Consider the following 16,923-nt stretch of genomic DNA (forward strand, 5'->3'; position numbering starts at 1 on the left):
GGGCAGCAGCATCGTCCTTGGAGCAGGCAGCCTGGCTTCCTCCTGGAGACTCCACACCCCATGCGGATCTCTCCAGCATAGATGGCTCTTGGCATGGCTGGGGCATCTCTGTCCATCCATCCCTGCACAGGGAGAGAAGTGGGACAGTTGGAACTCCTGGTGGCATGACATGGCCCAAAGAGCCCCCGGAGCTGCTGCCCCTGCAAACTCTGTTGCCTCCTGGGCACAGGCAGCTCTTCCTGGCCCCCTTGCTGGGGCTTTCAACAGCAGGTCCTTGGTGCTGCGCACCCGCAACGGGAGGAGAAGGAGAAACATCCAAAAACATCCTATTTCTCCCTGGGACTGTGGCAGGATCTGGCTGAACACCCACCCACCCCGTGCAGCAGCAGCTGCACAGACCGATGACCAGCAGCTCCCGGGCTGGGGCTGGCACCATACCTGCCCTCCTTGTCCCTTGGTCGCCCCGCTGGCAGGGCAAAGGGCAAGGCCAAAGTGTCCCGAGCACAAAACTGTTCCCCAAGCTCCAGCCAGACCTGGCTCACTCACACCTACTCAATCCTGGCACCCCCGGGGCTCGGCAGCCCCAGTGCCCTGCTCCCACGGCTGGGGCCATGCCCATGACCACTGCCCACCCTTCCATCACTGGGGGCCCCGCTCAGTCACCCCTCGGGGCGCTCCCCTCACCGGGCACGTCCTCCCCGCCCCGGCGCCGGGATGAGCCTTCCCAGGCCTCGGCACGGCCACCGGCAACCTCCCGAGCGGCCGCGGCACCAGGGCGGCCGTGGGTGCCCGTGCGCGGCCAGCCCGGCTTCGCCGTGTCACCGGTGGGGCCGCGGGAGCCGGGGCCGATCCCGGGATGCTGCCGGCCCCGGCCCTCGGGCAGCCCCTGCGAGGGTGGTGCTGGGCAGGGCCGAGGGGCTGAACCCCAGCGAGCCCCAGCGCTCCCCAGCGGCAGCTCCCACACGCGCTGGTTCCAGCTCTCCCCGGCTCCGGCAGCTGCTCCGGGAAAGAGCTGGGGAGAAGAAACCAGCTGGGCGGAGGGAGCCCGGCGGCAGGAGGGGTCACCGGCCACCCCGGGAGACCCCCAGCCCCGCCGGGCCCCCTCCTCCCCCAGGGCGCACGGCCGGGAGCCGGCACCGGGAGCTGATGGAGCTGGGGCTCATCCCGTGGTGGGAACCGGGAGCTGTCGGGGACCCCCGGCCCCAAAGGCCGGGCTGCAGCTGCCGCCCCCCGAGAGGGGGCCCAGGGGGTGGGTGCCGAAACCCGCCGGGCCCCCGCGGGGGGTCCCGCACCGAGGGGAGGGGCAGGGCCTGGGCCTGAACTTCAGGCGGCACCGAAGGGGCAGCGGTGGGTGCCCAGCTCCGGCACCGGAGAGCGGGGGGAGGAGGGGGAGGCGCCCCCGGTTTGACCCACTTTTCGCCGGTTTTGTCCCAGTTTCCCCCGTCCCGGACCCCGGGCGGGGAGAGGCGGCGGCAGCGGGAGCAGCCGCGGCCGGGAAGCAGCCCCGGCCCGCCCGGAGCCGGGACCCCGCGCCGGGCCCGGGCCCGCTCCCGCGGCGGCGGCGCCCCCTGGCGGCCGCAGGTCGGCGCCGGTGACACCGCGGCCGCGCCCGGGCACGAGCCGCTCCCGCTCCCTCCCTCCCGCCCCCGCCGCTATTGCCCGCCCCGCCGGGCCCCTCCCGCACGTACCCGCCTGTAACGGGGCCCCCTCCGCCCGTCGCTTCCCGGTGACCAACGTGGACTGGGGTCGTGGGCGCCCCACAGGCTCCCCCCAAGCCTGCTGGGGGACGCGCACCCCAGAACCGCCCCACGCCTGGGCTGTTGGCCCTTTAAACCTGCGCCACCCCCCCCACCCCCCCACCCCCCGCGCCCCCGGCCCAGCCGGCTCTCGTTAACCGTTACCGCTCGCGGGGGGGCGGCGGGGCTCCCGGGGACCGCGGCAGTGCGGCCGGCGGCGGGGTTCCCCGGGTGGCAGAGCTGGCCCGGCGCCCCCGAAGCCCCGTGGCCCCCAAGGAAGGGGCCGAAGCAGGGGGAGGAGCGCGGCCGCGGCCCGCTCCCGGCCCGCGGCGGCCTGGCGCTGGCACACGGCCGGCAGCGGAGGCTTCGCGGCGGTGGCACGGCCAACGCCTCCGCCGCACGTGATGGGCGCGGACTTCGCCTCACCGGGCGCCGCCCCCCGGGCACGGTCCCGCCGCAGGATCCAGCCGGTGCCAAGGTCGCGGCGGCCGCCGGCAGCGAGGGCGAGCCACCGCCGCGGGGCCCCGCTGCCGCCATGGGGAGGGAAGACGCGGCCAGGCAGGAGCTGGGCAGCCTCCATGGCATCCCCCTCTATAAGTGCTTCGTCGAGGGCTGGCCGCAGGTGGAGGCTTTCCAAGCCCGGCCGGATGACCTGCTCATCGCCACCTACCCCAAATCGGGTGAGCGGCCCTGGGAAGGGTGCAGGGGGGTGGGGTGAGGCCAGCCCTTCCAACGCTGTCCCCGTGCTGCAGGCACGACGTGGCTGAGCGAGATCCTGGACATGATCTACCACGACGGCGATGTGGAGAAGTGCCGACGGGATGCCATCTTCAACCGGGTGCCCTTCCTGGAAATGAAGGCCCCTGGGTTGCAGAGCGGTGAGTCCCCTGACCCGGCAGCCCCCCTGGGCCGAGTGGGGAAGGGGCTAAGCCAGGGTCGGGGTGAGGGTGCTGGGGCTCACACCGCTAAGCTCACGGTGGCACAGGCGTCGAGCTGCTGGAGAAAACCCCATCCCCGCGTCTGGTGAAGACCCACCTCCCGGTCCAGCTCCTCCCCACCTCCTTCCAGGACAACGACTGCAAGGTAACACCGTGGTGCCCCCCGACTCTTTCCCTGTCCGAGTGGCAGGGAGGGGGCTCCACTCTGCACCCCCCAACCGCATCCTCCCCTGTCCCCAGGTCATCTACATGGCCCGCAACCCCAAGGATGTCGTCGTCTCCTACTACTACTTCTACCACATGGCCAAGATGCACCCCCACCCCGGCACACTGAGCGAGTTCCTGGAGACCTTCATGGCTGGCAAAGGTGGGTGCTGAGCCCCAGGGTGCCCACCCCAAAACACCAGTATGGAGGGCAACCCCACCGCCCTGCTTTTTGGCTGACCCCTTGACCACATCCTACAGTGGCCTATGGATCCTGGTACGAGCATGTGCGGGGCTGGTGGAAGAAGAAGCAGGAGAAACAGCTCCTCTACCTCTTCTATGAGGACATGAAGAAGGTGAGGGTGGGACAGAGGGGAGGACGCCCTGGCTGCCCACCCCCAGCCTTTTTGGCAGCCTCCTCATATCAGCCTCCCCGCAGGACCCGCGGCAGGAGGTGCAGAAGATCCTGCGGTTCCTCGGCAAGGAGGTGGCGGAGGGGATGGTTGCGAGGATCCTCCACCACACCTCCTTCCAGGAGATGAGGAAGAACCCTGCCGCCAACTATGAGACCATGCCCACCACCCTGATGGACCACAGCCTCTCCCCCTTCCTCCGGAAAGGTGGGGTTCAGCCAGCAGTGGAGGACGTGGGAGGGGTGTCCCCAGGCTGTATTGCACCCATCTGTGGCTGCAAATATTTTGGGGGTATCAGGATTTGCCACGCTTGCTTTCTTGCCCCCAGGAATCTCTGGGGACTGGAAGAACCACTTCACTGTGGCCCAGAATGAGCGCTTTGACCAGCACTACAGGGAGCAGATGGCAGGCTCCGACCTCCACTTCCAGATGGAGGTGTGAGGGGCTCATCGCCCTTCCTGGGGGCCACTGCTCCCCCGGCGGGGAGGGTGGGTCTGGATGGAGCTTCCTCGCACCGATTTGCTTTTTCCCCTGCAATAAAGTGGGATAACCGGAGGGTGAGCCATTGCCTGCGGGGAAAGGCTGGGGGCCTGAACCCCCCTGAATCCCAGGCAGTGGCCAGGGGCACCCCCATGCTTGGTGGGCGGGAGGGTGGGAGTACGCAGTGCGTTTTTAGCTGGTGGTGATCAGGCATCACCAGGGGTGGGCACCCTCCCAAAAACCACCACTGGCCCCCGACACTTTGGGCGGCCCCAGCCCCATCCTACCACAGCATCCAGAAGGAGCAAAGATTGGCGAAGAGTGGAAAAACCCCAAAGCGACGGTGAACCCGCTGCCCCCGCAGCTGTTGTGTGCACAGGAGCTTTCGTGCCTCTGGGTCGTGACAAGTTCCTTGACAGAGCGGGCGGTGGTGGGGCTCGCCCCAGGCTCCTGGCCCAGCCAGAGCTTGTCAGCCTGTGGTTTCTGGAGCAAAGACAAAGGGAAACACCTCTCTGCCGGCGTATTGCCATGCTCAGCAACATCACCATCCTTGCCAGATGGGAAACCCACCCTGCAACCTTCGGCTGCGCTGAGCCCTTGTTTAGGGAGGCTGGAGAAAACCAGTCCCCGTCCAACTAGTGGCAAGGGTTTGCTTTGGAGACCCAAATTCGCCAGGTACATTCTGTTTCCAGCCTGTTCTTGACTTTTGTGCTGGGATAGAGTTAATTTTCTTCATAGTAGCTAGTGTGAGGCTTGTTCAAATTTGAGTTTGTGCTGAAAACACAGTGTTGATAACACAGGGATATTTTAGTTACTGCTGAGCAGGACTTGCACAGGGTCAAGGCCTTTTCTGCCCCTCACCCCACCCCACCCGCGAGCAGGCTGGGGGTGCACAAGGAGCTGGGAGGGGGCACAGCCGGGAGAGCTGACCCCAACTGACCAAAGGGACATCCCACACCATATGGCGTCATGCTCAGCATACACAGCTGGGGGAAGAAGGAGGAAGGGGGGGACATTCAGCTAGGGTTAAACCATGACAAGTTTCCAATATTGCAGCTGTTTGGCAAGGTAGTCTTGTGGGGTTGTTTCGTCCCCAGACAGATGCAACCCAGATCCAGCTCATAAAGGGCAGCGGCACTATGAGGAGAGCTCTCCCACAGAAAGAAACCCTTTCCACATATTTATTGAGATGCCGATGGAGATCTCTGAGCGTCCGCAGCTCCTGGCTTTGTCTGCAGGATTTGTACGCGCAGACATTTCCCTGCCTGCAGAACTCCCAAACGCCCGACATGGCGTGTCTTGCCCCACCAGGAGCTTAGCCTGGGGATGAATCGGGGCGTTTTTCTCTAGGTTGCAAACAAGCAAGCTGCACCCCCTGTCCAGCTGCCATCTCTTCTGCCCTCCCCACTCCTCCTGGTTCATGTTCGCTGGTGGGAAGCAGGTAAGGAGGAGCATTTCACCACCACTGGCGCCTTTAAATCCTTTTCCCAGAAGCACGGGATCGGCTGCAATCATGCTTTGCAACCCGGCAAACTTTGGACCCATAGTCGAGTGCCTTGTGGGGGTGGGGGTGACCAAAACCTGACCCCCACATCCTGCTAGTGAGCCCTGTGCTGGAGCAAGAAGCCGGGGACATCCACAGGAGTGACTGCTGGATCAGGACAATGTGATGTTCAGACCCGCGGGACGTGGGTTGGGATTTCCTCCCTGTGTTTGCCTCTGCAGGCGGAGGGTGAAGCGGTGATTCTTCCCCCTGCCATCTGTATCTTTACGGGGTGGGAGGGGGTGCTGAGCACGGCACAGCTCACCACAGGTATCTGGGGACTGTCCCTTTCCTACACTCCTCCCTCCAGAGCGCTGGGACCAGGTTGCTCCGGGTCCCTTCCCTAATGATGTCCCCCAACCTCCCACAGCCCCAGGCGCCTCCCTGTGCCTCTGTCTTCCACCCAGGGAAGGGAAAATAACAAATCCCCCACCCCCCAGGCTGTGGGCAAAGGTTTGCCTCCTCCCTGCTGGAGCGCTCAACGAAGAGGCAGGTAACAGAGAGACCCTGGCCGTGGTCTAGGGGCTTGGACTGTTTTGGGGTGCCCCAGCCTCACAAGCGGAGGGCCTGCACGGGGTGGGTGGGGTGGGAGGCGTAGGGGGCTTGGAGGGTCTCGGTATCCCCACAAGCCCCTGGGAGATGGATTTCTGGTTGCTCTCCAAAAATCACAGTGTGTGGGTTTTGCAGCCGCATCTCCAGTGTTTCTGTCCCGGCCAGCAGGTGGAAAGGTTTCCTGGGGAGAGGCCTGTGACCCCCACTCACCCTTCCCATCTCCTTCAAACCCTCATGTAGCACACCCAAGCAGGGCTTCCCTATGCTGTGGTGCAACAGAGAGCTGGGGCAGGGGGCAGAAAGCAGCCTGAAACCCCAGACAGCAAAGCCCCTGTGAGATTTTACCCGACAAGAATACTGGTGCCAGCTTGGTATGGGCAGCTGCCCACTGCCTGCACTGACCCAAGACCCCCGGGACTGGCTCTGCCCCTCCACGCTTCCTGTTCCACCAGCTGGCCCCCAAAATCCCCACGGGAAGAAGGTGCCACCTCCTGGGATGCCAGCAAGCAAGGGATGATTTTCTTCCTGTGGCTGGGATGGTTGGGCTCAGCAGGGATTTTGGGGACCCCAGGGGATGAGGTGGTCCTGTGATGCTCCCGCTGCCTGTCAGCCCCCCGCACGCATCCCCGTCCCCAGCAGGATGGCTGATGCAGACACCTACCTGCGGCAGCCCTGGCGCACGGTGCACGGCATCCCCATGGTCTGTGCCTTCGCCCAGGAGTGGGAGCGGATTGACACCTTCCAGAGCCGTCCTGAGGACATCATGGTGGTCACCTTCCCCAAATCCGGTGAGTGTGCCCAGACACCAAAAAGGGGCCACACTTAGGAAGGGAGGCACCACCCTGCAGCCCCCCCCAGGCTGGGACTTGGGGGGAATGCCGAAAGGCAATGCTGGTGGACAGCGCTGCTCTGGTGCCCAGGATGGGGCACCGGTGGCAATGGTGCCAGCTGGATGCCTGACCTCTCCTTGCCAGGCACTACGTGGGTCAGTGAGATCGTGGACATGATCCTGAAAGGTGGTGACCCTGACAAATGCAAGCAGGATGCCATCATCAACCGGGTGCCCATGCTGGAGTTTGCTGTACCCGGGAAGATGCCAGCAGGTAGTAGGGTGGCAAGGAGCGGTGTGGGGCAGCGGGGGCCAGAAGGTGCCAGATGGAGGGCAGGCTTGGTTTTGTGGGGGGACACCCTGCCAGCGGCGGGAGTGGTCTGGTGGGAAATCTCCTTTGCAGGCACGAGGCAGCTGGAGGCCATGGCATCACCTCGCATCATCAAGACCCACATCCCAGCTCACATCTTGCCCAAATCCTTCTGGGAAAACCGCTGCAAGGTAACAGGCTGGAGGGGACACACCTGGAGAGACCCAGCAGAGGTAAGGTGAGGACCTGCCCCACTGGACCACATGTGTCACCAAGCTCTCCACAGATGATATATATGGGGCGCAATGCCAAGGATGTGGCTGTCTCCTACTACCACTTTGACCTGATGAACAAGCTGCACCCACACCCTGGGACATGGGCCCAGTACCTGGAGAAGTTCATGGCTGGCAGGGGTGAGACAGGGCACCTGTGGGTGCGTGTGGGGACCCTGTAGGGTGCTGTCACCTACTGACACCCTCCTGGCTGCTCTCCCCACACAGTGGCATATGGCTCCTGGTACAACCATGTCAAGGACTACTGGGAGCGGAGGAAGGATCACCCCATCCTCTACCTCTTCTACGAGGACTTAAAGGAGGTGAGGGGCCAGGGTGGATGGTGGCGTGGGGCCTGGGGGGTGGCAGGAGGGGTGAGGATCAGCCTGTCCCCTGCAGGACCTCCGCCGGGAGATTGCCAAGGTGGCCCGGTTCCTGGGACGGGAGCTGCCGGAGGCAGCGCTGGACGCTATCACCCAACACACCTCCTTCGAGGCCATGCGGGACAACCCCACCACCAACTACAGCATGGTGCCCTCCCACCTCATGGACCAGGGCATCTCCCCCTTCATGCGCAAAGGTGAGCAGCCCCGCAGGGTTCTTGGTGCATTGTCCCCCCTGGCCCCTGCTGAGCCCCATCTTGCCCATTCCCAGGCACCACTGGAGACTGGAAGAACCACTTCACTGTGGCCCAGAGCGAGCGCTTTGACCAGGACTATGTGCAGAAGATGTCGGGTACCGACCTGCGCTTCCGCACCCAGATCTGAGGAGGCACCACTGAACAGCCCCCAAATCCGGCATATGCCAATGGCACTGCTGCTGCACCCGCGACTCCTTCCCCTCTCCTGGCACTGCTGAAGAGAAATAAAATGCCCTCCCTGATCCCCCACCAGGATGCTCACTGACCTGTGCCTGTGCTGACCCCAACCCAGCCATCCCCCCAGAGCTGCTGGCCTCTCCTCGGGTTGGAGGCGAGCTGGTGCCACCCCACATTGCGTCGGCTGCTGTGGCAGGGGGATTGCTGCCAGCAGCTCACGGGACCGCAGAGGATTTTGGCAAAACCGCATGTGGGGAAGGTGCTGGCTGGGTGCAGGCAGTGAGAGGTGGCCTCCCTGTCCCCATGTGGCGGGACAGAGGCTGGGACCTGTGGGTGGGGAGCGGGTCCAGTAGTGCTGGAGATGCCTGCTGGGGCCCCAGCAGGAGACCAGTGGCTGCCGGCTTCTCCCCATGCTTGCTCCTCCCTCCCGGCAGCTGCAGCGCAGGCAAACATTGCTGCCCTCGCCCGCCCTGCCTCCTCCCTTCTCCTCCCCGTAAAAACTGCTGCGGACCCCGTGTTTCCCTGACCTCCCAGTGTCACCCTCCTGCTGCCACCCTCCCACCGTAACCCTCCTGCTGTCACCCTCTCGGCGTCACCCTCCTGCTGTCACCCTCTCGGCGTCACCCTCCTGCTGTCACCTCCCTGGTGTCACCCTCCCAGCGCAGAGCGACACGGTGTTAGGTGAGCCGGGTGCCCCGGGGCGCCCTGTGGGTGCCCTGCCCACATTCAGCTGCTCAGGGCTGCATGCTGCGGGGTCCAGGGTGGTGGGTTTGGGGTACTTTGGGGTGCAGCACCCCTAAACCTCCCCCTGGGCTCAGGACTGCTGCAATAACCCCAGGGACCTGCTTCCCTGCTCCCCTGGGGTAATGAGGAAGGGGAGAAGTGCCTGGCCTGGGTGACACCAGCACCCCACAGGCACACCCAGCCCTGATGGGGTCATGGGGTGGGCTCCCCAGCAGATGGGACCCCTGTCCCCAGCGGCAGGCACAGCAGCAGGGCTGTGGTGACCTCTGGTCCCTGCACTGGTGGCGTCACTGCTGCTCCCTGGGGCAGGCACGGCTCCAGGTGCCCATGGTGCTCTGGCCAGCAGCTGCCCTGGGAGAGCAAAGGGGACACCCCTCACCAGACAGGTCCTCTACACGTTCCTGTCCCCAGCAGGATGGCTGATGCAGACACCTACCTGCGGCAGCCCTGGCGCACGGTGCACGGCATCCCCATGGTCTGCGCCTTCGCCCAGGACTGGGAGCGGATTGACACCTTCCAGAGCCGTCCCGAGGACATCGTGGTGGTCACCTTCCCCAAATCCGGTGAGCATCCCCAAGCCCACCAGATGTGGTGGTACCAGGTGGGCAAGCGTGTTGTACCGCTGGGACCTGCTGCCTGGGGAGACACAGCACATTCGGGGCTGTCAGGACAGAGCCATGCAGGACCTCCCTTCACCCCCATGGTGCCCAGTCAAGGTCCGGGGGGTTGTCAGTGCTAAGCCCCCTGGATGCCCCCTTGGTGGGTTGCTTTCCTCAGGCACCACCTGGGTCACCGAGATCGTGGACATGATCCTGCAAGGCGGCGACCCCGAGAAGTGCAAGCGGGACATCATCACCAAGAGGGTGCCCATGCTGGAGTTCTCTGCCCTCGGGGAGATGCCGGCAGGTAGCAGGGCATGGGGGCTTCGCTGTGGGCACACCACAGAGGGCTGAGCCCAGGGGGACTCTGCCAAGGGCCCACTGGCGATGTGTTTTGTGGTTCCCCAGGGACGGACCTGCTGGCCAACATGCCCTCACCCCGCGTGGTGAAGACCCACCTGCCCACACATATCCTGCCCAAGTCCTTCTGGGAAAACGGCTGCAAGGTAACCCCCAACCCTGGGCTCTGCCCCAGGGGCATTGCAGCCCCCGTTCTCCTAGGACAGGACCCCCTGCTGCTCCCTCCAGCATCCTAAGTGGTGTTCGGAGCCCTAGGGGCTGGAGTATCTCCACTGTTGGGGGTGCTGGGGCTGCCCCTTGTACCCCATGGCCCCTCTGCAGATGATATACGTGGGGCGCAATGCCAAGGACGTGGCTGTCTCCTACTACCACTTTGACCTGATGAACAAGTTCCAGCCGCATCCTGGGACGTGGGCCCAGTACCTGGAGAAGTTCATGGCTGGCAGGGGTGAGACAGGGCAGCCCTCTGGGGGGGTCACCCCATATCCCTCCTCCAGCCCCACCACTGACACCCTCCTGGCTGCTCTCCCCACACAGTGGCATATGGCTCCTGGTACGACCATGTCAAGGACTACTGGGAGCGGAGGAAAGATCACCCCATCCTCTACCTCTTCTACGAGGACTTAAAGGAGGTGAGGGGCCAGGGTGGATGGTGGCGTGGGGCCTGGGGGGTGGCAGGAGGGGTGAGGATCAGCCTGTCCCCTGCAGGACCTCCGCCGGGAGATTGCCAAGGTGGCCCGGTTCCTGGGACGGGAGCTGCCGGAGGCAGCGCTGGACGCTATCACCCAACACACCTCCTTCGAGGCCATGCGGGACAACCCCACCACCAACTACAGCATGGTGCCCTCCCACCTCATGGACCAGGGCATCTCCCCCTTCATGCGCAAAGGTGAGCAACCCCGCGGGGTTCTTGGTGCATTGTCCCCCCTGGCCCCTGCTGAGCCCCATCTTGCCCATTCCCAGGCACCACTGGAGACTGGAAGAACCACTTCACTGTGGCCCAGAGCGAGCGCTTTGACCAGGACTATGTGCAGAAGATGTCGGGTACCGACCTGCGCTTCCGCACCCAGATTTGAGACAGCGCCGTCACATGCCCCCCAGCTGCGCCCCACCAATCCCACTCCCCAGCAGCAGCTCCAGCACTGCTCCCACAGGCCTGCATCTCAACGGTTTTCCCACGCCGAGGGACTTTTGCAGAAATAAAGAGTTTTATTTCTGTGTCTTCCTCCCAGATTTGCACCTGTGTGAAAGCTGCTGCACTGCTGCAAAGTGCTGCAGAGCCTCATCCCACCTCACACTGCCCCAGCCCCACCTTGCCCACCCAGGGCATGTGTAGGGATATGCCTGTGTGGCTTTTTTTTTTTGAGGAAAAATAAAGCCAGTCCACAGTACAGAGGCATTTCCAGCACATGATGAGTAAAAGTTGTTGGCAGCTTCCACATGCGCACCTCTACCATGGCCAGGGCTAACAAAGGTCCCGAACCCACCGCCTCCTACCTCAACATCCACCCTGCTGATGTCACACTTTGCAGGGGGACGGGGCAGGACAGGGCACGCTGACAGCCATGCTCCTGCCTCGCTTCTGGGGCCATGTGGAAGAGAGGAGGTGAGCGGGATGGGAACCAAACCAGCCCCAGGGTGGCCAGGGGATGGGTGCAGCCTGGGGAGCTTGGAACCAATCGTTCCACCCAGGAGCGACGAAGCTGGAGGCAAAAGGAGGATTTGCCCGTTGCTTTTGTGCCGCTCTGCTCCCAGAGACGTGGAAGCTGTTATGCTGTGCCGGTCTCCCTGCAGCCACATCGCCCATCAGGTATGGCGGGTCCCCAGGGGGTCAGAGAAAAGGGCGCCCTCGGCGGCTCCCCCTTCCACCGTGGCCAGAAAAGCCACAGCAAAAGGGCCCACTGCAGCATGTGATGCAGCTCTAGGGGGCTGGAACAGCACTGCTAAAGGCTGGAGTTTTAAAAATAGCTTGGTTTATGTCACAATCATTTAAGAAAAGGAAACTGTGAGTCAGGTGATTGTTGGGCCACTGTTCTTTGGATGCTGTCCCCTCCTGCCCATGTTCATCACCCTCTCTTCCGTTTGGTACATGTGTGAGACCAACCTGCCTGCAACCTGGAGGAAATGGCTCATTGCCTGTAGGCATGGAGCTTCTCTGAAGATGCAGTTTCTTTCTCAGAAGTAGGTGAAAGAGGCCAAGAGGTTAAAAAAAGTGACCGGGGACCTGGGGTTACAGGCAAGGTGAGAGGGATCCAGCCAGGCACAACCCAGCACTGAAACAGGGGCTATTGCATGTGAACCAGCTCTGTCGTGCTCCAGGAATGAGACTGACAGTCAGGTGGGTCCTGTCCAGGAATACAGGCAGAAAAACTGAGTTAAATCCCGTTGTTCAGCAAAATCCTTTGAGTTCGGCCATTAGGTACCACAAACCCAACAAAAGTGGGGGTGGTGGGCATCGCAGCAGAGATACACCTACCTCTGTGTGGGGAGAACACAAGGAGAAAAAGAAGATATAGAACTGAGATCCCTCCTTGGAAGAAATGTTATTTTAAGTCGTAATAAAATAACTGCAAACGTTCTCTGGTTCTCTCTCAGATGCTGAGCGCTTCTCTGTGTTGTATCATGCAGTTAATGTATCGCTTAGTTGTAGTGATGTTACAGAATGACGCAGCAGGCTCTGAACCTCGCTGGCCCCTCTTACCCTGCAGTCTCAGTACAAACAAAACTGAGCCAGAGATGCCGGAAAAGGAGACGGTAAAAATAATCCAGGTAATTACAGACAGGAGCAGAGATACCTGAACTGGCGAGCAGTGGCTCCAGCCGCTTCTGTCATACCAAGAAGATGCCACGTAGAAAAGCAGCTCCTGAGCCAGATGTGGCTCCCTGTGTCTGGTCACACTGTAGTTGTGTCTTCTACAAATCTGCCCTTGAAACCCTGACTCTCGTGACTCCCACCACATCCCATAGTACACTGTACCACCCCTGGGGATTCGCTTTTCCCCAAAACTTGCTTTTTTGTTTGTTTGTTTTTCTCTGAGGTCCCTTACTTCATTCACTGAGATACTCCAGCAATTCAGCCCCCTCGGTTCTCTACAGGCTTTCCTCATAACACATTTCCTCCCCCAGCTGTCTGTTTTTAGGCTGAAGGCGTCTTAGTCTATGCAGGTGCTGGATTTCCTCTGCTGGTTTCTCTCTCAGACCCTCGACACCATGATGCCTTGCTACAAGAATTTCCTTTCATTCTTACTCCTGCTGTTGCAACTCAGCACCACCAGCACGTGTTTTGGCCCTGCTGCTCTTGCTAGAGACTGCTCCTCCGCTAATGTCAACAACTTATTGCTCTGTAATTTGTTCCAGGCATTGTCCTCCCTCCCTAAATCTCTTGCATGACTGTTTGTTGCTGCTTGGGTATAAAGCCAGACCTTCCAATCACCCCTGCTTTGCTCCTTAGATGTTTCTAATCTGTGTGGAAGCACACAGATTTGTTTTTTGTTTCCCCAAAGCATCTCTGGTCTGTCAGATGACTCTCTAATAACACCTCTTTCCTCTTCATATTCTGGTAACCGCTCCTGTGAAATGGTATCAAACATGCTTCAAGAAGTGCTTTCATTCACCACTTTTGATGAGAACCAGGTTGTTTTGTATTCATATCTTTTGCCCTGGGCTCAAAGTGCAATCCTAACACCACTTGCTGTTGCTGCTGTTGATATGGTGCTTGTTAGCAGCTGAAAAGATGCAACATAACCAGCTAGGGGAGGCTAAAATGCTGCGCCCCAGGTGTTTTGTGTAGACCCAAGCTGCTAAAGCCCTGGGAAAGAAACAAGTATTTGGTTATGAGGCCAGAGGAGGAGTTGCAGAAGTAACTTTGCCCTTAAAGGCACCATCTAGCAAATCAGGGCAGGATGAATGCAGCTCCCTCTTAAACACCCTTGTAAAACCAGGACTTTGAATCTCTTGATATGAACACAGTGCTGCTCTTCCTGCTGCTTGTCGATGCTGAGGTGCACACACAGCGGGTGAAAGCCCCGGCAAGGATGGAGCAGCCTTCCTCCTCACAGCCACGCACGGATGCCCGGGAGCAGAGCTGTGTACCACAGAAGTGTACCTGCTGGCTTAGAGGCAGGAGCTCAGGGGAAGTCCTTGATCCTCACAGTAATAGTGGCCAAGGGTGCTCCCACATCGCATGCCAAGGTCTGGACATCCGAGCTGAAGGCATCCAAAGCAACGAATGTTCCTCCCTCTCACTCCTCCAGCCTCAGAACACCCCAGGTGCAGGATACAGCAGCCCCAGGTGAAATCCCACCCACGCCTCTAGTGCAAACAGAGGTGGAAACACAAACCTACTCCAGTGAAATACGCCTCGGGCTGAAATAGCATTCCTCACAGTTAAGAGGTGAAGCCCAAGTCCAAACCTCCAGACCTTATTTCCTGGGAGCAGAGGGGGTGCTTCTATTTGCCTCCCAGACAGACATTCAGGAACACTCCTCCATGCTCCAACTAGCAGCAAGGGAGGTGCTCCCCCCACATCCCAGACCGAGCCGCGATGGGTCAGCTCCAGTATCAGGGGAAAAGCAGTCTCTGCCTTCCCTGCAAGCTGAAACACAAGAGGAGTTGTGGTCACAGGCAGTGCTGGAAAGCAGGCTGTCTCCCAGGACACGTGCTGAGGCCGAGGTGCAGACTTCCCACACGGATATACCTCTGGGAAATAAGTGGCAGGTGTACTGCTTGTGTACCAAGGCCCAGGTACAAACCTCCTGCTAGCAGCTTCCAGTGTCAGACAGCAAAACTTCACTCCTGCAAGACACAGATGCGGCTCAGGACCTTGAGCAGGCTGCATCCAAGTAAGAAAAAGTTATTTCTGATAAATTTCCCCTGGCCAGAGATGAGCTTTGCTCTGCTTCCAGATTTCGTTTTTAGACCAGAAAGCCAGCAAGAAGTTACAGTACAACAGCAGGGTCATGTACAATTGGTGGATTCAGGCAAAATTTAGCAGGGATTTCAATTTAGTTTTCACTCCCCTGCAGAGCTTTGAACACATAAATGCTACATGGCTCAGTGCAACAGCTGCAGGCCAACCATTCTGCGGGGCCCCTTCTCCATGACAGCCTGGTCTGTTGGCCCAGCAGCAAACTCATCTACTAAAATAAATCATTGGCAAGCTGACCTGGCACAGGGAAAGGCTTGGCATGGGAGCATGAGCAGCAAACACGTGTGAGGAGGTGGGAGGGAGAGAGCAACTGCCCCTTTCCGGGCTGGTGAGCTGGTAGATCAGTCCCGTCATGTCTATACACTGTGTATTTGCAGATCTGCCCATCTCCATAGAACTCAGCTTTCCCTTGGGGGTCGGGCAGATGTTCGCAAGATGGGGGCGTGCAGTATCTGCAGGCAGCTTCGGCAAGCGTCCACTGCCACACCTCACTGTAAGGATTGTGCAAGGACAGAGGGCAGTACTTCTTCTCCACCAAAATGCACAATTCTTAGCAGGGACACAAAGTTTGGCCTGGACCTTCTCTCATTTATTTTTTTTTTCTTGGCTTTGCAGAGTGGAAGTGGCTCCAGTGCAAGTCACCCCCATGTTTATACATTTACATGTCAAGGTGCCCCTGCAGCATTCCAGCAGCAGTGAAGTGAGTTCATAAAATCTTAAACTCTCAGGGCAAAAGCTTCCCTCTTCTACCCTGGCACTGAATTTCTGAGGTGCTGGTTGGCCCCAACGTTTTCTACAAATAAAGGTACCATGTACACTGTAAGCCCCATTCAGCAAAATGGTGAAGAGACCTGTGTGTGGAAAACAGTAGTTTGTATTGCCTAACTTTTGCATAACTCGCCTTTGCCTGTTGTTGTTTAACAAGGCTGGAGGTTGCATCAGCATCTGCAGCACTTCTGCTTAGTAATGCTAGATGTGGGAAATACAGACACCACCATCTACTTCCTTCAGCCCCGCTTTTCTCTCATTTGCTGGATTTTGTCCTTTAATCCTCTCAGAATGCTTGTCTGCATTAAGAGTAATCTGAGTATCGTCTTTAAAAGCTGGCCATGGAAACAAGACAAATTTAACCCTCTGGTTCCTCTAGTAATAACTCTCATTTACTATGGAGGAATTAGTTACTGAGGGGTTAGAAAAGAAACCCAGGTTCCCACCTGCCCTAGCCTACAGGAACATGGCCTTTCAATAGCTGCTGGAAAAGCTTTACATTTCCAACAGAACTTTCCCAAACAAGCTAAATTAGCCTGAAAAAATATATTATCCTGAATACAAAGCTCTATGGAGAGATCGTAATGAAACTGCTGGCCAAATTACTGTTCAAACACGCCGGCATAATTGCCCTGAATTCTGAGGGTTTAGAAAAAGTCACATTGAACATTATGGACAATATTTAAAAACCATGGAGGTGCATCTTTAGAGTCCTATGTTTCAAGTCATTAAACACCTGCGTAGATCTCCAGACTCAAGGGCCACACACCCAGCACAGGTAACATACCAACTTCTGAAAAAGTCTGCAAACAAACCACAAGATTTTCTCTTTGTTCTGTGGACAGTTTATGAACAAGCCTATCACTTAATGATCAATTTTGTTTTGCCAGCTGGGACCCTAAAGGGAGTGAGAAATCTTTTTTAGCAGTCAGACAACGTATTTCTGAGCTACAGGATGCAAAGTCCTTCTGAGAATCTGGCTCTGTAATAACACTATAATATAGCCTAGCATGGGAAAGACCATCTTGACTATTAAATTACTGGAACATAACATATCGATGAATAATCCCAGAATGCATGCTTTGTTGTGATCATGTCATATCATATTACTTCCTCCTTTTGAAAAGATCAGTTCAGTGGGTAACTTATTTAAGCTCTTTCTGCCCAACTCCCAACCTGGCCAGAGCAGCCCAGGCACAGAAGAGGTGAGCAGCAAGAAGCAAAACGGTGTAGCAAATTGCTCCTTGCAACTCAGAGCATGATGCTTACGTATCTTGGAAGACTCCTCTAGGTAAGAGTATTTTGCTGCATGCCATTCGTTCCCCAAATTGTGTTGGTTTGAGCCTATCATTATATGCATGGGTTTTAGTTGTCATTTTGGCTCCTGGTGGTTAAGAGCTCTTCCCAGGAGTGCCTACCTTTCAAGTGAGA

General features: G+C 59.0%; 3 protein-coding genes across 13 annotated transcripts; all 3 read left to right on the forward strand.

The window, feature by feature from the left end:
- Positions 1–1,911: 1,911 nt before the first annotated feature.
- Positions 1,912–3,840, forward strand: LOC135313133 (sulfotransferase 1 family member D1-like). Its single transcript, XM_064450153.1, has 7 exons — positions 1,912–2,416; positions 2,489–2,614; positions 2,722–2,819; positions 2,915–3,041; positions 3,140–3,234; positions 3,318–3,498; positions 3,620–3,840. The coding sequence occupies exons 1-7, from the start codon at positions 2,272–2,274 to the stop codon at positions 3,730–3,732; spliced, it is 885 nt and encodes a 294-aa protein (XP_064306223.1). The 5' UTR covers positions 1,912–2,271; the 3' UTR covers positions 3,733–3,840.
- A 128-nt stretch (positions 3,841–3,968) lies between these two features.
- Positions 3,969–8,166, forward strand: LOC135313132 (sulfotransferase 1B1-like). Of its 10 annotated transcripts, XM_064450144.1 has the most exons (11): positions 3,969–5,014; positions 5,122–5,212; positions 5,497–5,584; positions 5,685–5,807; positions 6,438–6,654; positions 6,841–6,969; positions 7,099–7,196; positions 7,292–7,418; positions 7,506–7,600; positions 7,677–7,857; positions 7,932–8,166. In XM_064450144.1, the coding sequence occupies exons 5-11, from the start codon at positions 6,441–6,443 to the stop codon at positions 8,042–8,044; spliced, it is 957 nt and encodes a 318-aa protein (XP_064306214.1). In that variant the 5' UTR covers positions 3,969–5,014; positions 5,122–5,212; positions 5,497–5,584; positions 5,685–5,807; positions 6,438–6,440; the 3' UTR covers positions 8,045–8,166. The 10 variants fall into 10 exon arrangements, with proteins under 10 accessions (XP_064306214.1, XP_064306218.1, XP_064306220.1 ...); XM_064450148.1 differs by lacking the exons at positions 3,969–5,014; positions 5,497–5,584 and having other exon boundaries at positions 5,121–5,212; positions 6,503–6,654; XM_064450150.1 differs by lacking the exons at positions 3,969–5,014; positions 5,122–5,212 and having other exon boundaries at positions 5,244–5,716; positions 5,757–5,807; positions 6,503–6,654.
- Positions 8,167–8,537: 371 nt separating this feature from the next.
- Positions 8,538–11,028, forward strand: LOC104045298 (sulfotransferase 1B1). Of its 2 annotated transcripts, none has more exons than XM_064450151.1 (8): positions 8,538–8,775; positions 9,250–9,401; positions 9,616–9,744; positions 9,846–9,943; positions 10,119–10,245; positions 10,335–10,429; positions 10,506–10,686; positions 10,761–11,028. In XM_064450151.1, exons 2-8 carry the CDS (start codon positions 9,254–9,256, stop codon positions 10,871–10,873), a joined length of 891 nt encoding a protein of 296 aa, XP_064306221.1. In that variant the 5' UTR covers positions 8,538–8,775; positions 9,250–9,253; the 3' UTR covers positions 10,874–11,028. The 2 variants fall into 2 exon arrangements, with proteins under 2 accessions (XP_064306221.1, XP_064306222.1); XM_064450152.1 differs by having other exon boundaries at positions 8,539–8,775; positions 9,253–9,401.
- The last annotated feature ends 5,895 nt before the right edge of the window (positions 11,029–16,923 follow it).

Source organism: Phalacrocorax carbo, chromosome 4, assembly GCF_963921805.1.
Source record: "Phalacrocorax carbo chromosome 4, bPhaCar2.1, whole genome shotgun sequence".
Classification (NCBI taxonomy): Eukaryota; Metazoa; Chordata; class Aves; order Suliformes; family Phalacrocoracidae; genus Phalacrocorax; species Phalacrocorax carbo.